At 35.2% G+C, this 20,278-nt stretch overlaps 1 protein-coding gene across 3 annotated transcripts in view; it reads left to right on the top strand.

Annotated features, from left to right (window-relative positions):
• The window catches only part of MAP3K21 (mitogen-activated protein kinase kinase kinase 21), a 41,986-nt gene extending 22,715 nt beyond the window's left edge, over nucleotides 1-19,271 (top strand). The window contains exons 3-11 of one of the 3 annotated variants that reach the window (XM_040554136.1): nucleotides 1,088-1,236; nucleotides 2,004-2,179; nucleotides 7,249-7,489; nucleotides 9,289-9,411; nucleotides 12,034-12,150; nucleotides 12,713-12,863; nucleotides 13,904-13,998; nucleotides 15,787-16,539; nucleotides 17,625-19,271. In XM_040554136.1, the coding sequence (XP_040410070.1) occupies nucleotides 1,088-1,236; nucleotides 2,004-2,179; nucleotides 7,249-7,489; nucleotides 9,289-9,411; nucleotides 12,034-12,150; nucleotides 12,713-12,863; nucleotides 13,904-13,998; nucleotides 15,787-16,539; nucleotides 17,625-18,049 (2,230 nt within the window). In that variant the 3' untranslated portion in view covers nucleotides 18,050-19,271. Of the gene's footprint in view, nucleotides 1-1,087; nucleotides 1,237-2,003; nucleotides 2,180-7,248; nucleotides 7,490-9,288; nucleotides 9,412-12,033; nucleotides 12,151-12,712; nucleotides 12,864-13,903; nucleotides 13,999-15,753; nucleotides 16,540-17,624 lie in introns of all 3 variants that reach the window. The other 2 variants (XM_040554135.1, XM_040554137.1) reach the window with 2 other exon arrangements.
• The last annotated feature ends 1,007 nt before the right edge of the window (nucleotides 19,272-20,278 follow it).

Here is a 20,278-nt window from a genome sequence, read left to right on the forward strand (position 1 = left end):
TATTCTAATTTTTCCCTTTGCCTACTCACTTTGCTATTCAAAAGCAGTAATAGGTTGTCCTTTGTATCCTTGTTCTACAGATAGTGGTTCCCTGGCAGGAAGAGAAGGAAAAAAAAATTGAGAAGTCCACTTTAGGCTTACATTCTACAAGGAGTAATTCCTGCTTCCACAAAAATGACTGTAAAAGTCATCAGTTTCAGTGGAATGGGAGCTCTAGAACAACATCAGCTAGTGTCCTGTCCCAGAGTTTTGTAGAGGGTTGGATTGTTCAACAAGTATGGGGTATACAAACCCAAAGAAGGTAAAAGCAACACCCAGCCTTTCTTCTAGAGTGGAGAGCATAGCAGAAATTCTTACGGTTAATGTTGCTGCAATAGGAATTCCTGTGATTCTTGATTTCCATACCTGACACTAAGAAAAGATCTCTTTCTATCACCTTTCATTGCAGACAATGGTATTTTTTTCTAGTATGAAGAAATTAGTTTATGTAGCCCGTTCTCAATCTTGTAGCATCTGTTGGAAAAGTTAAACAGGCCTTTATATATAATCCCTTGTCTATACATACATATATGAATATATAGAAGTGCAAACTTCTAAACAAAGTTGTCTTCTCTTTTTTTTTTTTTAATGTACATCTAGGTAAATTGTGAAAGGTTTGGAAAGTTGTATGGTCTGAGTGTTCTGCCAAGGTTTTCTTTCTCATTCCGTTTGGTTTTGGCAGGGAGAGGGTTGCTTGTTTTTCTGTGGTTCAGACTTCCATCATAGGTGAGATTTACATGACATAAGCATTAATATAGAAGTGACTTCAGGTTACGTTTTGAGTAGGAGTCCTTCGTGTCGATATTTTTGTCAGCTATTAAATGACAATGAGTAGGATGTGAGCAAGTCTTAGTTGATCCAGTGTGGCTAATCACTAGTAGTGGAAAGGTGTGAAATGACTGAAGTAGAGTCAATTCTTGAAGGCATTTACTTTTGACACAGGAAATCCTCATAAATTTCAGTACGTGGTTGGACAGGTACTTGTTTGTTTTTAAATAATGTGTCAGTAGTCTGAAAATAACTGTTTTTAAAAAATTACGTTTTGTAGTTATGGAGTGTTGCTGTGGGAACTGCTTACAGGAGAAGTTCCTTACCGTGGCATTGATGGCCTTGCTGTGGCTTACGGAGTTGCTGTCAATAAGCTTACTTTGCCCATTCCATCCACTTGTCCTGAACCATTTGCAAAACTAATGAAAGGTATCTATGTTGTTTCTTCCTATGTATTTAAATAATTGTGGTTTGGGGGTATGTATCCTTGCCTGTAATAATCATAGGAGTTAAAATAAACACCTTATTTGATAATGCGCAGCATGCGAAAGTATTTTGTTCTTTTTTTTCACAGCAGTCTGGTATTACAGACAAATTGAATGTGTTTCTGAGCAAGTCATACAGTATTACAGTATACCACTTTGCTTTTCAGTGGTGACAGAGTACATTTTTTCTGTTTATGGCTCTATTTTTTACTGATTTCTTTTTACACTCAAATTGCATTAGTTTTCATAAAATACATGATATACTACATGTCAATACAAGGTAAATATGACAAAATCCCAAGGGGAAGAACTGCAAATGGCATTTTTATCTCATTGTTTTTTTTCCGAGTGTCAAAAAAATGTTTTTGAAATACTCTGGAGAGAAATAAATGTTGCTTGCTAATGGTTATTTCTTCAAGTGTAATGAATTTCTTTACCTTTTGATAAGTATTGCTTGTATGCAGTACTGCTAGTTTTGCTATTTAAGATCCTAAAGATAGAGATGAAAAAAATCTGGCTATAAACAAAAACAGTCCTCTAAATGCAGGTATGTAGATATAGCTTTATGAACATGGAAATTGGAAAGCCTTGCAGATGAAGGTAATGTATTATATAACTTGAAGTACAGTAGCAAATGCCTTGAAATTTAATTTAGTTCTTCAGAAAAGCCTATGTATTATTAAGTACTGATGAGATTCTAATAAATTCTAGAATGCTGGGAGCAGGACCCTCATATCCGACCATCGTTTGCCTTGATTCTTGAACAGCTTACTGCCATTGAGGGGGCAGTTATGACGGAAATGCCTCAAGAGTCTTTCCATTCTATGCAAGATGACTGGAAACTGGAAATTCAGCAGATATTCAATGAATTGAGGACCAAGGAAAAAGTAAGTTCATATTCCTGTTGCATGGCAGTGAAGGAAGGGTGTATGTTTGTGATACAGCAGTTTTGAACTTTTGAGTTGTGGTTTATCAAAATAATACTAGAAACCGGATTTAGTTGCGGAGACACACTTGAGGGGATAAACTACATGGAGGAGAGGATTTACTCTCATTAAAACTGGGTATTAATTTTGTTTCTTATTTTTGTTGGTGGATGTACTGTTCTTAAATTCCATTAATTTGTTTCTGAACAGTATTTTAAGATAGAACTTTAACTGTATTGTGGCAAGGTTACTTAAGGAAAAAAAGGTTTGATTACTGGTTTTCTCAAATTTCAGGCAAGGTTGCTTTTCGCCTTTCTTTTGTAATAAAAACAATACAGTCTTGAATGCTGAGGCTGTTGTTAGAAGTACTTAACTTGAAGTGAAATGTTAAGTGTGACAGAAAGCATAATGTTATTATAATAACTGGGGGTTATCATGTGAATAGGTCATTCAATTCCAATGATTGAAAAGGCAACATATCCCCATCTGTCTTCCCAAAGAAAACAGCTTGTAGATCTGTAAATGTGGCATGTACGCTTTTTAGCATGTTATTTTCTTCTGAATATTTAAGTGCATCACCTATCAAACAAACCAGAGTTTATTTACCCCTTACCTAATTTTTATAACCACTGCAAATTTTCATGGTTTTCTTGTTTGTTCTGTAAGTTTAATATGCTAATAACTGTGGGTAAAGAGCAGATTTTTTTTTCCATGAGGTCACTCTGTTAATAGCTCCATTTAATGTAAATTTTCTAGTTATGATTATACATTTGAGTTATAGTAGCTGGCCAGTCTGTTCCTTTTCCATTTTATTTAGAAACTAGGGCGATACCAAATACAAAAACTCACTCAGCTGTGCAAAATAATTTTATTAACAAATATTGTCTTAATTAGCTAGACTTGTATCCTACTTAAAAAGAAAAAAAAAGGTTTTAGATCTTTTTAGATCTTGTTTTCTTATAGGCATGCTGACTGGCCTTAATTATATTGTTCTTTAATTTCCATTGTTAATGAAGCTATATATCAGCCAGTGCACTGTTTTATGTGAGATGTCAACCTGGCAGATGAATAGTTGCTTACCATCCTATTTACCTATTATCTATCCTGTTTTATTTTTTCCCCTTCCTGAATCTCATTAAACATTAAGGTCACCAATCCAGAATCCTTTGGCTGTCTCTCTTCAAAACTCTGGGGTGCAGCTTCTGAATCCGTTATTCTTCATGTTTTGCTTTCAGCAGCTGCTATTGAACATTCTCTTCAGTTGTTGGAATGAAAAGCTTTTCATCCTGTTACATGGCTGTATCATGTGGCTTCCTTTCCAAAAAGGGAATAGCCCTTTTCTCTCTTCTTCCTGAACAAACTTAAATTATTGATCTTTCAGTATTGTAGTTCTTGAAATCTTCTTGCCAGATATAAGATTAGGTCCGCTTTATACTCATGAATTAGTGAATCAAGTTTCTCCTGTTTATTATCTAGATTCCTGTTACTGATCTTCTTTACATGTTCTCATATTATGGTATGTTCATGCTAAATGAGCCCTCACAATTAGTTGTTTGTCCTCTCCTTTAGTTACCTCAGCATGTTTCTTAATCATCATGAGGTTTATATTTTCCTTTAGACATCTTGATAAAGATACCAGCTGGAATAGGCCAGTTGTCTTTTCCAGTCACTGTTAGAAACACTTCTAACAGACAGGGATTCGTTTTTCACAGGGTTCTTGCAGTATAATTATTGTCCGGTATGTATCATTATTTTTCATTAAGTAGTAGTAGGTGAGGAAGAAGAGAACTGAGATACAGGGACTTGCAGAAGAATTTTTATGAAAGACTTAGTCACTTAAACTTTGATACAATCAAAACCAAAACTTGCATCTTGCAAGTCACTGTCAGCTGTCCATGACCCTTGCGTCTTCTCACCAAACGTCACAAAAGCCATTTGTGGGCTAGTGCCTGCTGGTGGGCCTGGTCTTACGGATACCCTGTGGTAATAAAGTGCGTTTGGTTATCAGAATTTGTTGATCACCACTAAGTTCATAGTGTCCTCAATAATAATCTTCCTTCTTTCCGATCTGCATTTTCCTCTGCCCTCTGGTTTTCCCTCTTCCATTTTGCTTCACAGACCTGGACATGTTTATCTGCATGGTCCTCTCTGTCTGCAACAGGCATACGGATTGCTACAGCTGGGCTACGTGCCTCTCTAGCTGTCAGTTTTCTTCCTTTCCAGATGAGTTATAGTACCTCTACGGAGACTAAAGGCTCCTTTTTACTTACTGTGGGGTCACCAGCCACTGCCAAAACCTGCTGTAGGGCCTAGCTCTTTTCCTCCCCTCCAGCAACTGCTCAAACAACCATTTTCTCCTTTTTACTGTGGGAGTAATTGTTATGAGAACAGGCATTCCCATTCATGTTTTTGTTTGTTTGTTTTTTTTTCTGTAGTCATTAGTCAATTATGAGATTTTTCTACTGAAGGAAACCTCACTGACCAAATTAAGCTGAGGATTAGATAAGTTAGTGCAAAGCTTTCTGAGAAGAGTTGTATTTTTGGTGTAAAAGTGAATTACACTTAATTAGGGAGGGAAAAATATAAAATGAAATTTACTTCTCATCTGACAAAGTAAATGCATCTCCAAAGGCATCTGCCCTAATTAGGTAAACTTGTTAAAGAATGAAAGCATGTAACTTTGACTTAAACAAGGCTTTCAAAAGTTTGTGCTTATTTAATTTGGCACATTATCAGTTTTACTGACAGGTACTTGGGAGAAACTCACGTCTCCAAAGTATTTATAATAATAAAATGAAGAAACAAAACAACAACAGCCCTGTATGGAGTCTTATTCCCTGTGCAAGAGGAACTTCTATAGCTGGAGGAATTTCCTCAAGGGCTTGCTCTAAATGAGTGATGGTGACACCCACTCCAGGAGAAGATCACAATCTTCTTTTGATGAACATTCTTGAGCAACTTAAATATAGAACTCTTTCCTAGCTTCCTTATAATGGGTGTTTTAATTGTAGAGTGGTGTAGAAACATTGCATAACTAATTGCAGTAAGTCTATCTTTAATTAGTTTATTTGGAAAAGAGTAAATACTAAAACCCTCAATGAAGAAACACTTCCATTTTCCAGATTGTCTACCTTTTCAGTATCTTTTCCTTGTAACCTGGAGCTTTATGTAACCTGGCTTTGAGGACAAGATGTGAATAATCAACAATATCTCCTAATGCTTCATAGTAATAAACATATTTTCTATTTTAAATCTGAAGTACCTTTATTCTAAATTTGAAGTCATGTGGCTTCTGCTTCCAACCCTTGTTTTAGTTTGTCCAGTTTTGACTGAACAGGAGAAGGAGGAAAGTGAGAATTTGCAGTAATTTCTAAACTGTGATCAAATTCCTTTTCTAAAAAACAAACAAACGAAAAAAAAAACTAAAACTTTACTTGCTGGCGTGAAGACAGGCTCCTTTGAATTCCCAAGAGACATAATTATCTTTTACCAAGGTGTGTATGTAAAGCAGATTGGATTTAAGAGGGGGAGGAAAAAAAAAGTTAAAAAAAAAAAAAAATCTGTTGAAACAAGCTCACTTAAAATTAGCAAGCCGCATGAAAGGTGTCAATCATTTAAATTAAATTTGAAAACAGTGATAAGCAATGTGTATATGTTAGTTGTAAAGGAAAAAAAAAAATCTTTCAGAGGAACAGATACTTCTCGCTGAACCAGAGTTTGATTCAGTGCTAACCTCTTTTTGACATTCATAGTCTTTTAGACAAGAACAGAGTTTTGGTGTGTTTTTTTTTTTTTCCCCTTGAAAGTACCAAAGTGATACTGTTCAGAAACTACCTTATTCAAAGCAAAGTGGGAGATGAAAGAGCAGAATATTTGTTTTATGCTTTCGGTATTTCAATAAAAGCTTGGCATGAGATAAGGGTCTGTGCTAGCATATGACGTTGGTAGATACTGATGACCAGAAGTAGGCAGTCTGCTCTTAAAATAGAAGACTGTACAATGACAAATGAAGGAATTTTAAGTAGGGGGAAAAAGATTATTATATATCTAGAACTTTTAGCATAATCTAATTTCTAATTTTTTTTATTTTCAATTGAATTTTGATTTCAATCCAGGCGGAATTTACACAATCATATGTTAAAATGAAAACAACTCTCTAGTGAGAAACATACGGTATCAATCACATTGTAGCTTCTCCTTTACTCGTAGTCTCTTAAATTTCAGATATATTTATAACAAATTTGGTAAGTTGAAGATTAAGATAGCTGTAACCCTACCATCTTAAAGTTGTTTACCCTTGATAATTTATTTACACTGAAAATTAACAAGCTTCCTCACTCTTGGGGCAGGAGAGGGGGGAAGAGGGAGGGCAAAAGAACAACTATTTCATGGGTTTAATAGTTGGAGAGCCCATGTGGTGTAATTCAGTGGTTAGCCGTTTGATGTTATACAGATACCTGCTGGATTTTAATTAAGAAACAGCTGTCTTCTGTCTTATGACTTGTTTTATCCTATTATACTAATTTTCATTCATTATAATACTGATTGCTTTTCCAGATAGAAAAGTTTTACCTAATACATGGCTGAAAAACAGGAAAGGTTAGGAAAACTGAGATAAATGCATTCACTTGTGTCTTCATCAGGTCATTCTTTTTTGTTTAGTGTGTAGAAGAAACCCTCATGCAATGAGAGAGTCTCTGATGTGACACAGTTACAGCACGCTTTCTGCTAGGCTGTAAGCTGATAATCTTCGGTTGGTTATGTTGTTTCCATTGCAAGTGCTTACCTAGCTTAAGTAAAGTGACTCAAGTTAAATGCTTGAAAGGAAATCTGTATAATGCTTGTTTGTGTCCCGATGCAGAATCTTGGCTTATGCAGAATGGAGGATGGTCAGGTCATATGTGCATGTGAAATATATATAGTGCATTATGAAAACAGATAAGAAAGTACAACCTTTCTACACTTGACATGTCATTTAATACAGCCTTCACGTTGTTACTTAGTTTCACTTGTGTAAATCTTATTTTCAGGAGCTTCGATCACGAGAAGAGGAGTTGACAAGAGCAGCTCTTCAGCAAAAATCTCAAGAAGAACTACTTAAGCGCCGTGAGCAACAGTTAGCGGAACGCGAGATTGATGTACTGGAGCGTGAACTAAATATCATGATATTCCAGTTAAATCAAGAGAAACCCAATGTAAAGAAGAGGAAGGGCAAATTCAAAAGAAGCCGGTTAAAACTTAAAGATGGGCACAGAATTAGTTTGCCTTCAGGTTTGCAGTTTTTTTCTAGTTCACAGTATATATTAAATATGCAGGCTTCAATTCCATGGTTAAAATTTTCAGTATTGGATGCTATTTTAATTCATTTCTACACTCTTCTATCCTAATAGTGCACAGGATATGTAAGATTTTTTTTCTTAAAAGAACCATTTTCACATGTTGTATTTTGTGGAGTAGTCCTTATTTCAATTAGAAGAATCTTTCACCTGATTCAGATAGAAATCCTTTGAATCCAGAGGAAAAGCAAATCAGGAGGGAAAGTCAAAAGATTTGAGGCTGATCTGAAGTTGAGATTTTGCTGTCATTGTGTTGATAGAAAAGTACCTTTTTATTACATCACAGAACTTTGTAAAATGATCAAATATTACTGTTTGCCTTGAACTTGCCAATACCTAGTGGAAAAAGCAGTTCATACAGACAAAAAATATAAGGAGGTCCAAATCTGTTGCAATACCACTTTTGCAATGGTGGTAGAAGGTCAGACTGTTCTATTGTCAGGGACTGTTCGTTTCACCTTATTAATGCTGCCACACGATGGCAATAGAGAAACTCGAGCTTATGTCTGCGATTGGCAAGTCTTCACGAGTGGTATTGGTGTCAGTGAGCTGTGTTTCTTTCAGTGGTTTCTAGGTCTGTCAGTTTATTGCTAATGCAGTGAGTAACTAATTCCATGTTGTCACAGCACGGACCGAATCATACACCTGGAAGCTGAAAAGACGTGCATGAATATTTAGGGCAGTTTCAGCTCTAGTGAATACACTTATTTTACCTACTTTAAAAATGATAATAAAAACAATAACAAAAAATTCACACTACAGACTCCTAGACAAGCACGTCAACTTCTTCAAAACCTGTTTTCAGATGTTGCTTTAGGCTGCATCACAAGCTTAAACTAAACATTTGCTCTTTTTTTTTTCCTGGCTTTGCCCATTATTTAATTTGAAAAAAGTGAGAAAATAAACAGTTTTTCCAGAATAACACTTAGTTCTTTGTTGTCAAGAATCATTCAAATGAACTTGTCCTTGAGACAGTTCTGTTGTAACAATAGCATACAAACTAATTGCATTGTTGATGGGAATTAGGGAAGAGCATATGGTCAAACTTAATTTCATAACATTTTTCCTGCTTTCCAATATTTATTTTTAATACATTGGTAGAAATATTTCAAATTCTGTATTTTGGTGTTTTGTCTGATGTGTTGACGTATGTGACTTCTTTGTTGATGCTACCTTTTATGTTATACATGAATTACATGTTAAAAAGGAGAAAAAAAGGCAAGTTTCATTGCTGTGAAGAGTGCTCATCCTCAGTCTATGTTTAACATTAGTATTAGCACAAGCAGTCACCTTTGCTTAATGATCATCTCGGAATTATCTGAATCTAAACTTTGAAATATTCATTGAATATTGATTGATTTGAGATGAAATACTGCAGTATGCCTGTTTAGCTTTTCTTTCGCTCCGTGACAACCAAAAAGATTGAATGATGGCTTGCCATCTGGATATGTCTCAGTTTGGGTCCAGCTGGATGTAGCTACTTTTTTTTTTTTTGTATTACTGCAAACCTATCATATAGAGTCTGTGAAGGTGTGAAATCCTACCTGTTTGACTCAAGATCTAAATTGTTACATTAAGGGTCAGAGTTTGTCAGCATTTTTAGTATGAACATCTCTTGTGCAGTCAAGTCTAATTCACTATATACTTTAATGGGTTTAAGTAGTACAGCAGTATAATCTCCTGAAGATTCTTTACTTAGAACATTAACACTTTTTTAAAAATTCTCTCTCATAGATTTCCAGCACAAAATAACAGTGCAGGCATCCCCTAATCTGGATAAGAGGAGGAGTTTAAACAGTAACAGTTCCAGTCCATCAAGTAGCCCCACAATAATTCCTCGTCTTCGAGCTATACAATGTAAGTCTCCAATATTTCCGTTTGTTCACTTGGTCAATAAAGAATGTTTGTTTTATATACTCACTGAAACACTGGTGGTAGGATCAGATTTCAGACAGGTTTCTGATTTCCAGGTCACTTAACTTGTTCTAACTTTTGCAAGTTGTTGTTTGGTGAAAGGGATAATCTTGCTAAAATGCTTACTAACTTTCAATAATTCAAAATTATTGTGAATGCTTTGAATCATGTATTTTCTTAATAACTTCAGTAACTCATTTGTAAACTGATGTGGATAAAACAGTAAAGAATCAAAATTGATAATAGCAAAAGGGGAAAACATCATGTTTAGAACCCATGTAAGATAGAAAACAAGCTTTTATTAGATTTATTAAAGTTGCAAAGTTAAATCAATTGTGGACCGTCAAAAAAGTTCAGAGAATGTGGCAGCCTTGTAAGGTAGAAAGGCCAAAGAATCAACCAGTAACTCACCTTGCTCAGGAGAAAAGAAGTAAGCTGTAAGCAAATATAAAAAAAAAAAAAAAACAGAAGAAAATAAAGAAGGAATCTTACACTATTTTTTTTTCTGCAGACAAGGTAAAGAAACAAAAACAAAACTAATGGTGCTTGTGTTTGCAGGTCTACGTTATTCCCTGTATACTGATGCCAGAAGGGAATCTGTTTAAGCTAATGTAGCGGAGGTAGCAGTTATGAATTTGGAAGTAAACTTGTCATATTGTTATAGTAAAGCCAACACTTATATTTGGGAATGCCAAATTCCCAAAGAATTTTGGGAACGTAGAGATGGGTTGCTTTTATACTTTTTAATCTGTTGTGTGAAGTAGATTGTCTGATTATCCGTATTTGAAATGGAATGTCACATGAGAGGAAAAACCTTCCAAGTTTCTCTCTTTATAAAACCAGTGGAACACAATTCAGCTTATTGCTTATGGACGGTGGCTGTCTGGCATTGCCAGAGTAGTTTCCTCTGAAGGAAATTATTTGAGAATCTGGGCTGTAACAGAGATGATTGAGGAGGAGAAATTGAAAATTCTTTTTTATTTGAAACCAGCCTGAAACTTTGTTTAAAACTTGGATAGAAACTACATCTCTCTTATTGTTTGGAATATCTATGCTTTATGCAGTCTTTTTCATTAATTACTGTGTAAAGGTAAAATAGTGTCTTTTCTGACAATAGTAATTCACTCTAGTATTTGCTGAACTGTAACTCATAGAGTTTCCTGGCCAAAGACTGTTACTACCCATATGTTGTGAGTAATGGAAAGAGGTGGACAAACCCCATCTTGTTTTTCTTAAAGAAAATTTGAGATTGAAGCAAAGTGCATTTTTGGTGCTATTTTTTTTTCCAAGAAGTTAGCTGATGCAGTGTTTATAATGGTTCCTCCCACCTCCTTCAAAGTGTTGTGGCTGTGGTGGTTTTCCTTGCTTTTTTGTGGATTTTTGTTTTTGTTATCTTTCTGCAGTAAGAAAAAAGGTTTTCTGTTTATGAAATATCATAATTAAATATAAACAAGAATGTCTTGTTTTATCTTTGGTTCTCCTTGCTCTGTATGGAAGTTGGAAATGAAGCAAGTTTCAGGTATTGGCACAAAACTCAAGGGTTTTCTGTTTGTTTTTAATTCATACTCTGTGCATAGCAGTGCCAGTCTAAATCCTAGCATGTGCGCTACGTGCCACTGGAGATTTTTTTTCTTTGAGCAGGCATTGGTATTTGTAGGACTAAAACATACAGGACAACATAAAGGCTCTCCTTTAAAAGAAGCACTCTTCTACTTTTGAATGTGAATCCCTAGGCTTTACCTAAAAGCTTATCAGATCTATCAGGAGTATCTAGGTGAAACAATTTAGCTTCCACACCCATCTGCACCTGTGCAAAATAAATTTTCTTTCCCACAATAATGTTTTATCTTGATTTCACTTCAAAGTGTCTTTCTTTCAAGAAGACTTACTCAAATACAGGTGATTTGAACAGGCATTTCTAACAATTGGTTGCTTGATTGCTTTGCTTTGTCATCAGAGATTCTAACTTCCAAATCTAAATGCTTTTTATTTTAAAATAAAAATCTAGTCAATTGTAAATCTTGTCATAAAACCAAATTCAGCTACTTCTGAAAGCTGTTTGAATTGGGAAGGAGAACCTGTAAGATATACATTCCATAGGCCCCAGAATTACAGTTGAAATATGGGAGTTTAAAGAAGGCAAGTAGTCTGTTTTACTACACAAGAAGTTGAACTGGTGAAAAGGTATATGGTGAGGGAGGAGAATATTCTGCAGTGGTGCAGGAGTGGCAGAAGACCTGGCGTGTAAATGACTGCATCATTAATTATGCTGTTTTAACAAGCTAGGTTGTTTCTCTCTTATGTCTCCATCATAGCTGTGAGTGTGCTACATTGATAGCAATTTACTTCTCCAGTTGGCTGCATACCAAAATGTACTTTCTTGGGACTGGTCTTAGAAAGAGGACCCTGTAAACCTTACAGTGAAAACCCTCTATCAAAAGATGCTTAGTGCCTTTTTAGACCCAGACTTTATGACCAAAGCTAAAAATATAAGAAGGGAAACAGATCCCTGTCTGAAACCAGCTTGACTAAGATTTCTACTACATTCTCTTAATTTTTCCTCAGTGATTCCCAAAACAGATACACACACAACTAATGGCCGAAGAAACAGTGTATATGTGTACCAGCAAGATGTAGATATCACAAGTGAATATGAACTTCCCAGTGGGGTTATGAAAAAAGGCAAGATTTCATTATGTTTCAAAGGTGCTGGTTCTGTTAAATTTCACAGCTGACCTGAAGTGACAGACTAAGCATTTAATGAAGAATTGACACTTTAAAAATATGATCTGTTTGGATTTACTGAGAAAGAAAGCATTAATCTTTCTCACATTGGAATATCCTGTTTCATTTGATAAGTTGTTCCACAGCATGTATTTTTGTCATTGGAATTTAAGTGCTCAGTCTAATTCACTTGTCTGAATTACCTAAATATAAGGCTCTCAGTTAAAGGAAGCATGGAAAATATGATCATATTGTGGCTTTGTCTTTAATTTGGGTGTCTTCTCAGCTCATAAATTACTTTGCTTGCTTGCTCATCTTTTTGCTTCACTGCAGCTTGCGTGGTGGTTTTTGTAAAAGAAGAAAGTCTCAAATTTTGTTTACTCCTCTTTGTGTTACTGTGTCAGAACGATTTTGCAGTAAAGAAAAGAGTTCTGTCAAAATATTTCGTTTTTTTAATAAAACTGCGTGGGTTTTTTTTTGTAGAGTCTAGTTTTATTTTATTTTTTAATCCAATCTCTAGTAACTTCAGATGAAAGTAACAGAACCTGGGGAAGGAGCACAACTTATCACCAAGAAGAGTTTGAAGATGTGAAGAGAAATTTTAAAAAGAGAGGTTGTACATGGGGACCAAGTTCAGTTCAAACAAAGGATCGTGCAGATTGTAAGGACAAGTATGTCTACTACATTTTGTTTGATAATACTAAGTGTCCTTGGAAACTGAATCACTAATGTAGGTAGCGAGCAAGTTTTGTACTCTATAGTTGTAGCCAAAACTCAGTCCTACCTTTTTTTTTAATTTAGGAACTATAATAATGATGAGTAGCTCTCCCAAGTAGAGTTGAGGATAAAATGTTTACTTGTCTTAATGTTTTTTGGCTCTTATGTATAACCCTCTATCTGTAGTTTTTGAGAGTTAAAACGTACTGGGATGCTGAACTACTAATGCATACAAGGCGTTCATGGCTTCTCTGTCTTTCTCGCCCTTCCTCAGACTGGCTTGAGGAACTGCAAGCATAGTAACCAGTGGGCTCTTCCAATACAATTAAGTAAGAGTGACTTTGTGTACCTGAGACACAGTGCACACGAGCAACATCGTTCACACTGACAAACATAGGGTGAAAGAGTTCTAAAAATCAGTTGAACATGTTTAATTAATTTTCTCTCATTGCTGAAAACAGGAGGTTAGCTGTTTTCTAGTGAGAGAGTTCCTTTTGCATCTAGCATGTATAATTACTTTAATGCATCTTTTTTTTGTGGAGTCACGCACTCATTTACCTGGTTGCTAACCTGGTTGGTTCCAGACCATCTATTGAAACTGGCTTTATGATATTTTAGTTTCTTTGAAAGTCACTATGTATAATAAATTTCTGTTATTTGTGTCAGTTTGAGACAGAGAACATGTTGTCCCAGTTTTCACCAACTTTTGTTCATTAGGTAGCCAAGGCCTATTTTTCATTGTTTTCCTTTTTCAGCTATTATGTCCTGAAATATTCATGTTAGAATAAATTCCTGATCCTAAGTCATATATCAATTTATAGTCATATGACTGTGCTATTTATTACCTTTTTTTATACTTTGGGAAGCTTTACTGTTTTCAAGTTATGTACTACATCTTTGTAGTTTAAAAAGAAAGATATTGTAGTGCTTTTCTGTCAAAGTATATATAAGCATGATATCTTCTGCAATATCAAAATAACTATCGTTATTTCAGAATAAGACCCCTTTCAGATGGCAGCAACCCTTGGTCAACCCTTGTAATGAAAAATCAGAAGGGTGTTCCTTTAGCTTCACTATTTGTGGACCAAGGTAAGAGCTATTTTTGAAAAAGTGAAAGTTGCCATATGATGGCATTAAGTCTATCTTCAGTGGTATAGAGCCCATTGTTCAAGTTCCTTAAGGATTATGCAGATTATTAAGAGTTATGCTACAGATACTATTCCTATGGGGGGGGAAAAAATAAGAACAAAAACCAAACCTATCTATAACAAAACTAAGTGGTATAATCTTTACCTTTCCATTGTTAGCAGCTAACAAATAGATACAGGTTTGTGAGATCTGTTCTGTCACAGGTTTTTTCCAAGTTTTTGAGTTAATAGGCTGATTTGTGTGTTAAGTCTGCAGTCACTGCTTTGTAGCTTCTTTTGTAAAGAAATACCCAAATCAGTAACTGTCTTGACATTTAAATGAACATTAATGACTTTTTTTTTAAATTGTTGGGGGCTTCAACATAGGCAGGGAAAAAATGCAGTAAGTTAAAACCTGTAAGCCATGATATATTTCCAGATGTTTGTTACATGTTTTTTTTTAATGATGGTTATTCTCTAAATTTTCATGAAAAAATAGGTGGATTTTAAATCTCGGTCATTTAGGCAACACTTTGGGATTTACAGGAAATCACAAGGAAAAATCAGGGACATAATAGCATTTAATATAAGCAAAATGTTGCTTTTTATGTCCATTCCTATAGTGTGCTGTACCTATACAATATTCATAATCATTTTCATGCTTGCACATACTTTCTATAACACAGATTCTCTTAACTGAGAAAATAAAGTTAACTATCTGAGAAGACTTACTATCGTGGGGGGAAAAACCCAACAAACCGTGATATAACTTGGTGTCCATAGCAGCTGGTAGATTTGCACCAGCTGGAAGTGGGAATGGCAAGCTGCTTGGACACTGCTTTTCTCCTTAGGAAAAAGGCATTTTCATCTTCCTATATGCTGGTAGGGGTATAAAACAAGGCATCACAGAAAGCAATTTTAAAGTTTTATTAGCTTACTATTAAACCCCTACGCATAGAAGGTTATGCAAGTTTACATATTTGCATTTCAAATATTTCCATGTTTACTCTCTACCGTTCAGTAGTTTACAGTGGAATAACACATGCAAGTCAAATTCCACCTTTATTTGTCATTAGATGTGAAATGTCAAATTTGCTCTTTACTTTAGATCACCATGACCTAATGAATTAATTGGAAAAATTCAATGGATTTTGTAACGCGGCTCAATTGGAAGTGTTGTAAAGAAACTGTTGCAGATCTCATCTCTCAGTTTGTGTATACTAGATCATTTTACAGTAATGTATGCACAGGAATATTTTTCATGTTGTTTGAAAAGCACTACCAAAGCTGTGCAAACACAATATCTGCTTTTCAGCTGTGGTGTAACTTTTGGAAGATATATTTTGCCTTTTTAAAAATAAAACTCAGTCTTCCAATTCTGGAAAACACAATTTCTTCACAATTAGCTTATGTACTCAGGAAGATTGGTTGCAAATTTCTTCTACCAGGGTTTGCTTTTGAGTTGCTGAAAGTATGATATTATAGTGAAATGGTTCTTCTGCTATTTTAAAGACTATCCAGAGAATTTGAAAAGGTTAGGCTAAGGATGTGTTTCTGATTGTTACAATGTGAGTCTCTGAACTTCTGACCACATCTAAAGGGGGTATACGGCGTATCTCAAGATTAATACTTGCAAGTAATAGAAAATCCTAGTGTACGTATGCAGGCATGCATAACAGCTGAATTGTATTCTTAAAGTATATTGTAATGTTTTTAGGTGTATGTACTGATAAGAGACTTCTTCCTGAAGGTTTGGACAGTAAAAGACCAAAGCCAATTAAGTTGCCAAATCAGGCCTATATTAATCTACCTCTTTGGAAGGATGATCAAGGAGAGAATACACCAGAGCACGAGAGCTTTGAAGAAGGAACCTCTGCTAGTTCTACAAATAGTACTCCTCAAATGACACCTACAAACAGTCTGAACAGAACGATGCAGAAAAAGAAGACTGATTCAGTGCTTTATGGGTGTGCAGTCCTCCTTGCATCTGTTGCCCTGGGCTTGGATATTAGAGAGTTGAACAAATCGCAGGGTCCAGAGGAGCTCTTGCCTAAAGATGAGAAGAAGAAACGTGATGGACTATTTCAGCGTGCTTCAAAATTTCGCAGGAGTGCCAGCCCTACAAGACTGCAGTCCAAGAAAGAGGAAACAAGTATTCCATCCTTAAATCCAGCTGTAAATACTGTGAATCTTCTCTCTATGCCCTCCATTTCCACAAAATGCCTACTTCAGTCTGACAGTGAAGATGCATTTATAAGCAATGTGCTTGGTGATTGCAATCCACGGAGTTCTAATGACGACTTTTCATCTGAAACTTACGAAAGTAAGAGAGAACAGAGAATACAGCTGGCTCCTAACACAGTTTCTACACGATTAAAAAATCGGCCTTTCAATCTGTGTCTGCAACAAGAATCTGAAAATGCGCCAAATGATTCCTCAACGAAGTTCCGTGTATTGGGTCACAGACGAACCTTATCAGATGGGAACAATTTTCAGACCACAGGTGGGTAATTGAGAATTTCAAACGTGGGGAATTGTTAAGTATAGAAACAGAAAACATACGGAAACTAACCGTTTAGTAATGAGTCACTAGATCTTTATTACATTGTCAAGTGTTAGCTCACCAATCATAACTGTATGTGGGTAAATCCTCAGTGTCTGAACCCCGTGTTAAGCTACCTGCCTTGGAATAGGATCCTATTACATTGTTGGTATTGTGAAGGTTTCACTGGAAAAGATGCTTTATTTTTCTCAAGTATTGCAAAAATAGGTTTTACTAGTCTTTTTATGTCAGTGATAACCTGCTCTTTGTGAAATGTACAATGGCAGCGTTATTTCACAATGGTGAAATAAATTGAAGTTACGTTGTCAACTGCATGCATTTTGTGGTTTGGGGACTTCATGAGACTGAGAAACATATACTTGTTTCAAAGTCTGTGTAAGTGAGGAAACTCTCATCATTTTGACACTGCACATTTTTAACTTCAAGAAAAGCAAATCTGGTAAGTTTTGAGTTGCTTGCTTCACCTAGGAATTCTGTCACATACTCCACAAATCCTTAAGTTGTCAATAAAAATAGAAGCGGAGAAAAAAAAGTCTTTAAATTTGCTTACTATGTCAATGGATAAGTTCATGATTAATGACTTTTTGAAAATAACAGAAGTTCTGAATTTCAATAGTCATGTTCTGTAGTGGCCTAAGTGTAATATTCTTTATGGTACTCTATGCGTATGTAATTATTCATAATAACTTGACAAATTTGGGCAGCTGTATTCCACTATTAATATTCATCCAATTAATGGATGTTTAATACTTTCTCTTTCTTTTGTAACAGTGAAATATAAATTGTTATGGCCTGTAGCAGAAAGTATAGATGGAAGAGTTAATTGAGTAATGCTGATCCTTTCAAGAGATTCCCCACAAATGTATATGAGCCTCTTAATCTTTTTTGACCAGGGGGAAAAAAAACACTTATTACTAAAATGCTTATGGTAACCCAGTTTTACAAATGTCAATGAAATCAAGGAGACACATGGTTTAAATTCTTTCTTTTGTTTGTGTGTTTGTTTGGCCTTTCCATTCCGCTAGCTAATGGATTTGCTTCAACCAATGATGTCTCCAAGTTGCCCATTCTGTCAGTTACTGGAACTCTACATTCTCCATCTCTTCAACAAAGAAGCAATCACAGTGGTATTTCAATAGAAAAACAAAGAGCTATCAATATTATACCAAGGCCTCGACCTTCTTCTATAAGAAGTAAAATTGATTCATGGCAGATTATTCCACGTATTAATAAACCAAACTCTAAAGACCCTGAATGTTCAGAAGGCAATACAGATCCAGATGTTAACTTCTTGTCAGATACTGAGGAAAGAACTAACTGCCACATGCCTTCATTACTTGATATTGATGTGGAAGGTCAAAATAGAGACTGTACTGTACCTTTATGTAGAATGAAGAGCAAAACTTGCCGGCCATCTATATATGAACTGGAAAGAGAGTTTCTGTCTTAAGTGCCTTTTTAAAATGTTTGCTTTTTAAAGGAGAACAAATATAAAATTCTTGTCCATCTAATGCTTTGTGCTGCTGTTTTCTGATGTACTGTGACAAGTAGTACCAAAATTATTAAAATGGGCAGCTAATTAAGAAACTATAATAGGTGCCTTTTTCAAATATTCCTTGGAATCCCAACTAGTAATTCTACAAGCACAATGCTGCAAAATAGTTTTCTAGATGAAGTTGCTGAGCGTATTTTGAATGATTAAAATAACGTATCCACTTCCTTTTGCAGTGTCACATACATTTTCCTTCCTTTTTGAATCTTTTATTATTAGAAATTTAACTTTTGCACGCTGAAAAACTGAACAACGTACAATAATGTTATATTCAGTCAAAAAGCGTTTCACAAAAATGGGGATTATCCGCAGCTACCCTCTAGGCCCTGTAGAATTTGGGAAGGGGGCAGGGATTAAGATGCCAGTGTAGAAGTTCACTCTATTAAATGCCTCATTTCTTTGTAGCCTGTTACACTGGAATTGGTTAAGGACCAGCAGCTGCATTTGCAGTCTTTGTCCTTGGTTTTTGAGAGAACTTTCAACTGTGTGCATTAGTTTCTCCAGAAAGTTGTACTGCTTGTATAAACACCTAGATTTCAGCCACCATAGCAATTTGAGAGGGTAAACTTTAGTATTTTGATTGGATTAAAGGTATTTGACATACTTTCTAATGTGAAACAACATTCCTGGTAGGTAAGGATACACTGGAATGTAAATATTTGTACTCTTAACTTTTTGAAGATTGCAGTGTTTGCACTGAAAAAAATATTCTTGGTTTGGGATTTTTTTTTTGCTTGTGATGGAGGGGGTTGTGCACCCCTTTCCGCCCCCCCTCTTTTTAAAAAACATAAATGCTGCACCTTGTATTGGGAAAAGTCGATGGGGTTAAGGATGACTGTTTTTTGCTTTTAAGTGATATAACTGCATTTTACTGCACTCAGATTTTAGAGCAGCGAAAACGAATTAAATTAAATTGAAAAAAAGTAATATTACCTCAAGTTACTACTGATTGCCCAGTTATTCATATTTAGGAATTAAAGGGCAGAAAGAGATGTTCTTAACTGTTTTTCAGGGACGGAAAGGTTACAGGAAGTTCCAGGTTGTTAATTGTGGTGAGAGGGACATTTAACCTTGATTTCAAAAAAAAAAAAAAAAAGTTTTTTTTTCAGTTTCACTAAGTGAATAAGTAAAACCAAGTGTACGGTCTACTTTGTCTCATGAATGCATTTCTAGAATTAAAGGAATATCTCTTATATTCCAGTATTTGAAATCTTAATTTTGCATATCATTTGACAAATAGTTTTCATAAGTAAAGTTAGATCATGTTAGAATAAAACTACCATGTTCTCCTCAGAACAGTGTTTTGGTGAGGCCTTTGTTTTATATGTTCTTCTTTGCTCTGGGGTCTGGGATTTCAGTTGTTAAATAGAATACACAATTAATTAAAAGCTTCAAAGCCAAGGAATTAAAAAAGAAAGTTTCCATTCTAAGACTGGTATGCAGTATGCTGATTACCTTGAGAATGAGAGATAAAATTGCACATACAAAATCATGAATTCTTAATCATGCAGAGCAGAACACAGACTTGTAACTTCCCAGGTCTCAAAGTGAGAATAGAAAAGGATTTCCTTAAAGTATTATTTTTACCAAAAGTAAAGACATAACCACTAGTTGTCTGTAAAGCTAGATGCATGCATAGCAGATTAAGTTATTACATTATGTTCAAACATGTTTTTATTTCAGTAATCTTAGTTCATTGTCAACATGATTCAAGTTGCATGCTGTTCTTTGACTTCTCTTTAAACTCAATTTCATCAGACTACTTAGTAGATGAAATCTATTCCAATTATAATACAAAATGTTTTCATAAAGCATTCAATTATGTAATGCACATGGATCAAATCTTAAATATAGTTTGCTAGCAGATTTATCTTCAGGGCATAATTAGAAATGTGAAACACTGTGTATTTCAACTCTTTCTTGATCAATTATTCCGATGCAACACTGAGAGAAAAGGAGTTGATTGTATTACACGTTTCTGAAGGAAGTATCTAGGTTTGGCTTTCTACAGGAAAATCTCAGGTGCTGAAGTAATTTTGACCTATAAACTTTTGTTCTCTACTTTAAAAGGTTTATATCACTGTGGAATTTTGCACCCTACATCTTGTAATCAGTAGTATCAGCATA

Source organism: Cygnus olor, chromosome 3, assembly GCF_009769625.2.
Source record: "Cygnus olor isolate bCygOlo1 chromosome 3, bCygOlo1.pri.v2, whole genome shotgun sequence".
Lineage (NCBI taxonomy): Eukaryota > Metazoa > Chordata > Aves > Anseriformes > Anatidae > Cygnus > Cygnus olor.